The sequence below is a fragment of the Arachis hypogaea genome, chromosome 20, assembly GCF_003086295.3.
Source record: "Arachis hypogaea cultivar Tifrunner chromosome 20, arahy.Tifrunner.gnm2.J5K5, whole genome shotgun sequence".
In the NCBI taxonomy this organism is placed as follows: Eukaryota; Viridiplantae; Streptophyta; class Magnoliopsida; order Fabales; family Fabaceae; genus Arachis; species Arachis hypogaea.
This window is the reverse complement of record NC_092055.1, coordinates 116,543,589-116,554,637: the sequence shown is the minus strand read 5'-3', so window position 1 is coordinate 116,554,637 and position 11,049 is coordinate 116,543,589. Positions and strand designations below refer to the sequence as shown.

The following is an 11,049-nucleotide window of genomic DNA, read 5'->3' as shown; positions in this document are numbered from 1 at the left end:
CTTGTTTATGAGCAGGAACAGAGATAAAGAACCTCTCTTTGATCTTGAACCTGAACCTGAGAGGACTCTAAGGAGGCGGCTACAACAAGCTAGAGCACAACACTCTAGAGGAAATCTCATAGAGATTTTTGAACAAGAAGCTGAGAATACAGAGATAGCAGCCAATCCCAATGATAGAGGAGACGCAAGGAAGGTCCTAGGTGACTTTACTGCACCCACGTCTGACTTCTATGGACGGAGCATTTCTATACCTGCCATTGGTGCAAACAACTTTGAGCTGAAGCCTCAACTGGTCACTCTAGTTCAACAGAACTACCAGTTTCATAGGAAGATCCCAACAGATTCATCTTTAATTTCTTGCAGATCTGTGATATTGTCAAGACTAATGGAGTGGATCCAGAGATTTACAAGATTATGCTTTTCCCCTTTGCTGTAAGGGACAGAGCTAGGTTATGGCTGGATTCTCAACCTAAGGAAAGCTTAGACTGTTGGGAGAAGGTGGTTAATGCATTATTGATCAAGTTCTTTCCACCTCAGAAGCTGAGCAAGCTTAGGGTGGAAGTTCAGACCTTCAGACAGAAAGAGGGTGAATCCCTCTATGAAGTTTGGGAGAGGTACAAGCAACTGATCAGAAGGTGCTCTCCTAACATGATTTTAGACTAGGCCATGCTAGATATCTTCTATGATGGTCTTTCTGAGATGTCCAAGATGGCATTGGACCACTCTGCTAGTGGATCACTCCACTTGAAGAAAATGCCTGAAGAGGCACAGGAACTCATTGATATGGTTGCAAACAACCAATTCATGTACACTTCTGAGAGGATCCCTGTAAACAGTGGAGCTACTCAGAAGAGAGAAGTCACGGAAGTAGACACTCTGAATGCCATATTAGCTCAGAACAAGATCCTGACCCAACAGGTCAACATGATCTCTCAGTATCTGACTGGATTGCAAGCTGCAGCTGGCAGCACTCAAGCGGCATCCTATGAAGGAGAAGCCTATAATCCAGATCAACCCATGATGGAAGAGGTTAACTATATGGGAAATTCCTTAGGAAATCTCAATAATGAGCTTTATGGAAACACCTACAACTCATCATGGAGGAATCATCCCAACTTTTCATGGAGGGATCAATAGAAGCCTTAGCAAGGCTTCAACAACATCAAGGTAGAAGAAACCAGAATAGGTTCAATAACAAACCATTCCTACCTTCTCAGCAATAGATGGAGACTTCTAAGTAGAGTCTCTCTGATTTAGCCACCATAGTCTTTGATCTCTCTAAGACCACTCACAATTTTATGACAGAGACTAGGTCTTCCATCAGGAATCTGGAGTTACAGATTGGTCAACTGAGCAAGAGGATCCCTGAGATATCCTCTAGCATTTTTCCAAGCAATACTGAAGTAAACCTAAGAGAAGAGTGCAAGGCTCTCACTATAGAAGCTGATGCCGAATCTGAAAAGGAGCTTCTGGCGTTGAATGCCAACAAGGGAGTAGCTGGGCATTCTTGCTGGCGTTCAACACCCAAGGAGGAGCAAGTTGTGGCGTTGAACGCCACAATAGAAGAGGATGGGTGTTCAACACCCACTAAGGACTCTCATATTGAAGAGCCAAGGGAAATTAGAGCTCATCAGGAGACTATAGAAGTCCCCTTGAATGCCCTATTACAGATTATGGAGTTTGAAGAATACTTCTCTTCTGATGAGGAAGAGGAAACTAGGGAAGAGAAAATTGCTCGGTACTTGGGAACCCTCATGAAGCTGCATGCCAAATTTTGTGAAACAGAGGCATTGAAGGAGGAACCTCCAGTATTTACCCAAGAGTGCAGTGTCCTGGTTCAGAAGAAGCTGCCTCAGAAGAAGCCAGACCCCGAAAGTTTCCTAATTTCCTGCACCATAGGGACAATAACCTTTGAGAAGGATTTATGTAATCTTGGATCAAGCATCAACCTCATGCCTCTCTCTGTAATGAGAAGGTTGGGAATTCTAGAGGTGTAAGTTGCCAACATTTCCTTAGAAATGACAGACAGAACCCTAAAAAGGGCATATGGCATGGTAGAGGATGTCTTAATGAAGGTTGAAAATCTTTACATCCCTACGGACTTTATAATCCTAGACACTGGAGAGGGCAAGGACAAGTCTATCATCCTTGGAAGGTCTTTTCTAGCCACTGCCAAAGCCACAATTGATGTGGAAAAGGGAGAGTTAGTTCTGTAGTTGCATGAGGATTGCATCTTATTCAAGATGTCCAAACCTAACTCCCCCTCTGACAAAAGAGGTACCACCGTACAGCACATAGTGTTCGAACCTTCTCTCTGTGTGCAGAGCTATACAGAGCCCCCAGACACCAACTCTAAGTTTGGTGTTGGGCAATCTTCATCAAGCACTGAGAAGGCAGGCACCAAGAAGAAGGTACCTAAGGGTTGGAAGGACAAGAAGATCCCTACTGAAGGCCTCTCACCTGGCATGAGAGTTGTCTTCACGGATAACCCAGTCATTCCACACACTGTGAACAGAATCCTGTCTCTAGAACATGTGGAGCTCATTCACGAGAGCACAGGGAAGAAGTTCACCGTAAGGGGCGAAGTTCTGAGCCCCTATCCATCTTCATAAAGGAGTTCTCCGTCAAGCTAGTGACGGTAAAGAAGCGCTTGTTGGGAGGCAACTCAACCATGATTAGAGTATTTCTGTTTTTCCTGAAGTTTATTTCTATTTGAGTTATATTAAGTTGTTTTCATAGTTGTTTCCTTTGCTTTTTAATGTCTGTGATCATGTACAGTACTTAGAACAGAGACAAGTACATCGAAAGAGGACGAGCAGAACACCTTGGGAAGACCCCTAGCTGGCGTTGAACGCCACCCAAGGGGCATCATGGGCGTCCAATGTCCTACAGGGGGCAGAGACTTGGCGTTGAATGCCACCCTGGAGGTAGCAAGGGCGTTCAATGCCCTACAGGGAGCAGAGACTTGGCGTTGAACGCCAGGAAGGGAGTCTCTGGGCGTTTAAATGCCTTATGGGGAGCAGAAGCTGGTGTTCAATGCCAGCCAGGGAGCAAGGCTGGGCGTTCAACGCCCACAAGGGGACAGAAAATTAGAATTCCCTAGCCTCTCAGGACTAGTGGGCCCCACAGAATCTCCACCTACCCCACACTCTCTCTCACCTTTCTATACCTTGAAAGCCACACCCTACTTTTCTTCTTCCTAACACACACACACACACACTTCCCTAAACCCATCATAACTCCCACCAACCCCCACCCAATTCAAATTTAAACTTTTCCCACCCTTTTCTCCCCTCCCCTATAGCTGAACCCTAACCCACCCTCCCCTATAAATACCCCCTCATTCACCCCTTCATACACACACAACCACATCCCTGTCATCTCTCTCACACTCTACATTCTACACTACATTCTTCTTCCCCTTCCCACACACAAGGCCGAAGCCTCTTCCCCCTCTCTTCTCCATCTCTTTCTTCCTTCTTCTACTATTCTCTTCTTCTTTTGTTATTTTTTAAAACCCGGTCAAACCATAATTAATTAAATAATAAATTAAATAGAAGCGAATATGGCTAGAAAATTTAGCAATCAGAATTTGATAATTTCAATATGATATTTGGACTCAGTGAATTTTTCTGAGTCGGAAAACATAGTTTTTTAAATAAATTCACTGAGTCCAAATCCACCGGGAGAAGGTTCTTCATGCTCAAAGAATTCTTCACCACTAAGACTTGATGCTTGATCTTCATCACCAAGAAAACTCAATTCTTGCTCTATCCCGTCTAATTCTTCATTTGGAATATGCATTGGAGGTTGTGCACATTCCCCCTAGCATCAAATTCAATCATCTTGGAGGGGTTTTCTTCAACTCTAGGTTCACATGGAGGTTCTGCATCTTCTAAGTCTTCAACCACTTTTTCTTTGTCTTCAATAATTATAGCTTCCTCTAATTGTTCCAACACAAAGCAATATTTCTCATCATCCAATCTCTTCTTCATGCTATGCTCTTCCTTAGATTCTTCACATGTAGCCAAGGGAGTTCCTTGAGTTCCCAAGCATTGGGGGAGGGGTTCATAATAGGAAGGTGGTTCATCATAGTAAGGATGTGGTGGTTCCATGTTCTCCATTTGTTCTTCTTCTTGCTCAACACACTCCAATCCATTGTTCTCAAGTTGAGATTCTACAATCCCCTTCAAACTACCCTCTTCGGTTGCTCTCTCGCAATCATCTGTGGACATGTGGTATGAGTCCCATGCATCTAACTTTTGATGGACAGTTGCTTGAAGCCGGTCCATTACCTCCTGAAAAGATGGATATGGATACTCTTCTATGGAGGGTTGTGGTGGAGAGTAGAATTCATCTTGTGATTGAAAATTAGTGTATATTGGAGGTGGCTCATCTTGGTCATGGTATAGAGGAGGTGGTTCTTGGAAGTATTGAGGTGTGAATGGTGGTGGTTCTATATGTGGCTCATATGGCTCAAAAGGTGGTTGGTATGGTGGATAGGGTTAGGGTCATATGGAGGTGTTTGGTAAAAAAAGGCTTGTGAGTATGGTTGAGAGTTATGTTGAGGATAAGCTTCATAAGCATATGGTGGTGGTTCTTGAAAGTCACAAGGAGATTCACCATAACCATTAGATTGATATGTATCATAGAATGGCTCTTGTTCATAGTGCATTGGTGGGGTTGTTGCCAAGAGGATTGATCATATGCATATGGCTCCTCCCACCTTTGATTGTCCCATCCTTGATGCACATTCTCGTTGAAGCTTCCATTTCCTACAACATATTGTAATCACACTCATAGCCAAAGTGAGAATTCATAATGAAAAGAGAAAATAGAAACAAAAGCTAATAAAAAAGAATGAAACAAAGTCCTAAAACTAGCAAAAACTAACAAGCAATCCAAAAATCAAGCTATTCTCAATATTCACATATATACAATAACCAATAACATAACACCATTGCAATTCTCCGGCAATGGCACCATTTTGATGAATGAATTTTTGACGGTTTAGAATTCACAAATAAAATCTCATTGCTAGTATAGTTTCTAAACCAACAAAGAATCCTCTCATATAAAAATTTGGTTGTCACAAGTAACAAACCCTATAAAAATAACCGAAGTATTCAAACCTCGGGTCGTTCTCCCTAGGAATTACAATAAAGTGTTCTTGTTATTGGTTATGAAGTATGTTTGGGGTTTTTGAAATAATAGACAAGAAATATAAATGGCAAAAGAAATAAACTAACAATTAACAATGCTCTTGGCAAGGTATGAGAACTAGAAGTCCTATCCTTATTATCCTCCTCAATTGTAACAACAATTGTCCATTGCTCCCACTTAGTTAACCTCTAACTATGAAGGAAGGTCAAGTGGATGAATTAACTTGATTCCACAAGTCCTAGCCTAATCATGATGAAAGACTAGCTTTAGTGGCATTCAAGTTAATTAGCAACTTCCAATTATCAATCAACAAAAGAATTAGATAACTCAAGAGTCACTAATTACTCTACCTAGGCCAAGAGGAGAAAAACCTACTCTATAATCCAACCAAGTATTTTGTCAAACACTTGGGATGCATAAAAGGAAAGTAAAATCAAATTGCAAGAATTATAAATCTACTACTACTAATTGCAAGGAATTAAACAACAACAAAGCAATTCAACAATAAAGGAACATGAATCATAAATTGCATTAAAAGAGAAATAAGAGGAACAAGAGTGCATCAACATATAAGTAGAGAATTACAAGAATTAAATGCTAAACTAGAGAGAGGAGATATAGAAGAACAAGAATTACAAAAAGAAAAGTAAATCAAAGCATGAAATTAACCTAGATCTAAGAAATCCTAATCTACCTCTAACCTAATTCTAGAGAGAAGAGAGAGCTTCTCTCTCTAGAAACTAACTTTCCCTCCAAAACTAAACTAAACTAAACTAATGTGTCAAGCTTGTTGATCCCTCTTCATTTCTTGGGTTAAATAGCATCAGAAATGAGTTGGATCTGGGCCTGGAAAGCCCAGAATGCACCCCAGCGTTTTGGCTTTAAGTGAGTCACGTGCGAGCGTCGACGCGTACGCGTGGGTCACGCGTGCGCGTCGCTTGGCAATTTGCGTTCCACGTGTACGCGTCGCCATGCAACCTCATCGTTTCATGCGTGCGCGTATGCCATGCGTGCGCGTGGAGTGAATTTTTCTCAATCCTTGATTTTCCATGATTTCTCCTCTTGCATGCTTTTCCTCTCCATCCCTTTGATCCATTCCTAGCCTTTCCATCCTGAATTCACTAACAAACATATCAAGGCATCTTGTAGAATCAAAGGTGAATCAAAATTAACAATTAAGGGCCTAAAATGCATATTTTCACACTTAAGCACAAATTAGGAGACAATCATGAAACCATACTATTTCATTGAATAAATGTAGGTAAAAGGTCATAAAATTTCCTAAATTAAGCACAAGATAAACCCTAAAAATAGGGTTTATCAACCTCCCCACACTTAAACCATAGCATGTCCTCATGCAAAATCAAGAAGGAAACAAAGGGTATCAACATTTATTCAATGCAAACTAACTAAATGCAACCTACCTAAATGCAACTATCTATATGAATACAACTACTTGGTCAAAATAAATCAATTCCGAAGAGAACATATATAGGCACAAGGGCTAAGGCAATAGGAAATCTAATCCACAATTGAATTGAGTTATTAGATATTTTTATAAACTTGCAAGAAGAGATGATCATAGTTGGAGACATGTAGTTGAGCAATCGAACCCTCACCAGATGTGTATCCGCTCTAGTCGCTCAAGTGTTTAGGGTTGATTCTCTCAATTCTCTCCTAATCATGCTTTTCAAGATTTGTTTTTCATCTAACAATCAACATTTATTTCATGCATGCATACAATTATCATGAGGTCTTTTCATAGGTTGTAATGGGGCTAGGGTCAAGGTAGGATGCATATTTGGTCAAGTGGACTTGAAATTTGAATCCTTGATAAGCTTAGACTTCCCACCTAACCTATGACATCCTATACAATTTCAAAGCTAACCTAACTACCCATTTTTCAATTTTTCACATACTCATGCATTTCCTTTTCATTTCACAACACTTATGCATTGATTCTTATTGAACTTTACTTTGGGGCATTTTTTCCCTTTTTATTTCTTTCTTTTTTTCTTTTTCTTTTCTTTCTATTTTTTTCTTTTGTTTTGTTTTTCATATATATATATATATATATATATATATATATATATATATATATATATATATATATATATATATACTTTCTTTTTCTTTATCATTCATTTTTCTCTTTTTTTTTTCTTTTTCATTTCAAACTAAAATATATATAAGAGCATCAATGCATATGGTTTTACATTTAATTAACACATGAGTATGTACCTAATTTCTAAATATAGAATTACAAAACAAAAACACCATTTTCTCTCAACCAATGTCCCAAGTTTCCCACACTTGAATGACACACACTAGCCTAAGCTAATCAAAGATCTAAATTAAGGACATTTATTATTTTTCGCTTCAAGGCTTGTAATGTGCTAAAATTAAGAACAAAGTGGGTTAATCGTAGGCTCAAAGTTGGCTAACAATGGAAGATAAAAGGTAAGGCTATTTGGGTGAGTGAGCTAATGAAACAATGGCCTCAATCATATAAATGCATAAATACACAAAATAATGGATATATAGAATTAAACAAATCAAGGATTACAATCATAGGAAGAGAACAATGAACACAAGAAGGAAATGAAGTGGTTATAAGATGTAACCACACAATTAAGGCTCAAATCTCACAAGGTTGTGTGTTCTTAGCTCAAAACATATTCCATAATATATATATAATTCAAGCAAGTTCAATGAAAAGTTTTCACTCAAATCAATTGGAATGTCAATGCCCTATAGATAATTTCCTCGAAAAATTTCATTATTTTGACTAAGCTTATTTTGTATACATATGCAAAATTAAGAAAATGAAACTAAAAATCCTAAGAAACCTAAAAATGAAATGCACAAGTGTTGGGCTTAGAAAGTTGTCACAAAAAAAAATGCCGACTGGTCGGATGACCTCCCCACACTTAAAAGTTTGCACCGTACTCGGTGCACTCAAAGATGAGCAAGGGGGTACAACGACTCTTCGGATTGCCACATTCAGCTGGTAGATCAACCGGTTGTTGCTTGTTCTTTCTTTCGCTTCCGTTTTTGCTTGTGGTGCATCATTCATGAAAAATAGAGAACAACACCATAAGATGAGAAAATACAAAGCAAAGAAGCGTAAATTATTGGAATGAGGTAAATCACTAGAATGGGGTGAGTGAATTAGTGTGACATTAATAAAAAATAGGTGTGTGACTTCTAAATTGCACGCGGTTTAGAACACACACTAGCATGAAAGGTGATGTCACAAAAGAAGCATGCACGTCACTCATCCTAGCGTGCTTGAGATGCTCCAAACTTGCGGCGAAGACAACCAAACAAGCGATAAAGAAGCTTGAAAGCATTCAAGCCAGAAACATATGGATGCATATGATCATGAAATACAATGCATTAAGATAAATGCACAACATCCATCAAGAAATTGCCTAATCAAAGAAAAGGATTCAAATCACATGGTGGCCAAATCATGCAATTCAAAAAAGATTAACAAGCTTGAAGGCAAAGTCATATGTACTTGGTGTTCACAAAATTAAGCATTAAAAACTCAGACCAAGTAATAATTAATAACCTCAACAAGGAATCCTACAACGAATAACAACAATGATTATGCTAAGATAGCATTCAATTAGTAATAAGCAGCAATATATAGTAAACAAAATCAATAATCCAACACTTATCATGAAAAATAGAAAATTAAACAAAATTTAAACCATCAAAATAGATAACTAACTAAACTAACTAATGGTTGATGGTGTATGGTAGTGTTGGATGAGGTATAGGAGAAGGGAAGAAGAAAGGAGAAGAGAAGAAATGGAAAGATGATGAGAAAAGAAGATGGATAAAATAAGGGCATTCACGCGTACACGTGCATCACGCGTGCGCGTGGGAATGGTGCAGTGGAAGCGATGCGTACGCGTATATCATGCGTGCACGTCGATGGCTTATTTGGAGAGCGACGCGTACGCGTCGTGTACGCGCACGCGTGAGTTTGTTTTGCGCGAAAGGCACAATGTTCGCGTGATGTAGGTACAACTCTCGGGCAAATGGCTTGGAAGTGAAATTTTTGCATCCACGCATACGCGTGGATGGTCGAAAATGCTTGTTCCATGCGTGCACGTGATGTACATGTACGCGTGGGTTGGTGCTATATTTTTCAAAATTTTTCATGTTTTTGTACCAAACCAAGCATTCCAAACCTCCAAACAGCTACCAAAACACTATAAAACCTTATTTAACATACCAAACTACCAAATAGACTCAACAAACTAACCAAACATGAAATTAAACTAATTACCAATATGTACAAAGAGAGAAAAAGGAAAGATTTTACCATGGTGGGGTGTCTCCCACCTAGCACTTTTATTTATTGTCCTTAAGTTGGACATTGGGTGAGCTCCTCTCAAGGTGGCTTGTGCTTGAATTCATCTTGGAACATCCACCAATGCTTGAATCTCCAATAAGTTCCATTCTTTAAAAATAATGACTCCAAGCCTTGATGGAGTTCCGCACAAGCTAGGGGCTCCCAAATTGGATCCTCATCGCGTAATCCGGGGTCCCACACTTTATTTTCACACCCGTCTTGAAATTGATCATTATTGTTCCAACCGGGTGGCAAGCAGGATGAATTCTCCATGAAGTGCCCAAAAATCCTCCTAGACCCATCTAGTTGAGCACTATTCCAACCTTTATATTTCATGTTTGATGTATCAACCATAATGAGCCTTGATTTACAATGCCAACCACGAAACATATTTCTCTTACGCTTCATCCCGCAAAGTGTTCTAAGTTGACCATCCGTTTCAATCAAGCCATATTCAAGTGGGATAATATAGAAATAAGTTTTACCCACTCAAATGAAGGAGTAGATGGCAACCTAGGCAAAGACGCTTCCAAGGGTCTTAACAAAGCGTATCCAACTCCCGTCCTTCTCTTTCTAAGGATTTCTACCTCTTCACAAGTTTTCTCAAATGTAATCCTTTGTTCAACAATTTTATAGAAGCCTTTTCCCTTACTCGAACTATAAATGGGAGGGTGAGAAAAATTTACCTCCATAACGCTTTCAAATCCACTGGGGGAAGGTTCTTCATGCTCAAAGGATTCTTCACCACTAAGACTTGATGCTTGATCTTCATCACCAATGAAACTCAATTCTTGCTCTATCCCGTCCAATTCTTCATATGGAACATGCCTTAGAGGTTGTGCACATTCCCCCTTAGCATCAAATTCAATCATCTTGGAGGGGTTTTCTTCAACTCTAGGTTCCCATGGAGGTTTTGCATCTCCTAAGTCTTCAACCACTTCTTCCTTGTCTTCAACAATTATAGCTTCCTCTAATTGTTCCAACACAAAGCAATATTTCTCATCATCCAATCTCTTTTTCATGTTATGCTCTTCCTTAGATTCTTCACATGTAGCCATGTGAGTTCCTTGAGTTCCTAAGCATTGGGATGCTAACCGGTTTACCACCTCGTCCAAGGCGGCCGTGAATTACTATACATCCCTTTTCATCTCCTCTTGCCCTTGAAGAAGAACACCAAGGATGTCATCCATTGGAGGTTGGGGTGGATGAGAGGGCTCATTATCTTGGGGAAGGGGTTCATAATAGGAAGGTGGTTCATCATAGTAAGGATGTGGTGGTTCCATGTTCTCCATTTGTTCTTCTTGTTGCTCAACACACTCCAATCCATTGTTTTCAAGTTGAGATTCTACAATCCCCTTCAAACTACCCTCTTCGGTTGCTCTCCCGCAATCATCCGTGGACATGTGGTATGAGTCCCATGCATCTAACTTTTGATGGATGGTTGCTTGAAGCCAGTCCATTGCCTCCTTAAAAGATGGACATGGATACTCTTCCATGGAGGGTTGTGGTGGAGAGTA

At 39.8% G+C, this 11,049-nt stretch overlaps 1 protein-coding gene across 1 annotated transcript; it reads left to right on the top strand.

The window, feature by feature from the left end:
- Positions 1 to 1,298: 1,298 nt before the first annotated feature.
- Positions 1,299 to 1,997, top strand: LOC112786201 (uncharacterized). The gene has a single exon (XM_025829604.1). The coding sequence runs from the start codon at positions 1,299 to 1,301 to the stop codon at positions 1,995 to 1,997; it is 699 nt and encodes a 232-aa protein (XP_025685389.1).
- Positions 1,998 to 11,049: the final 9,052 nt, after the last annotated feature.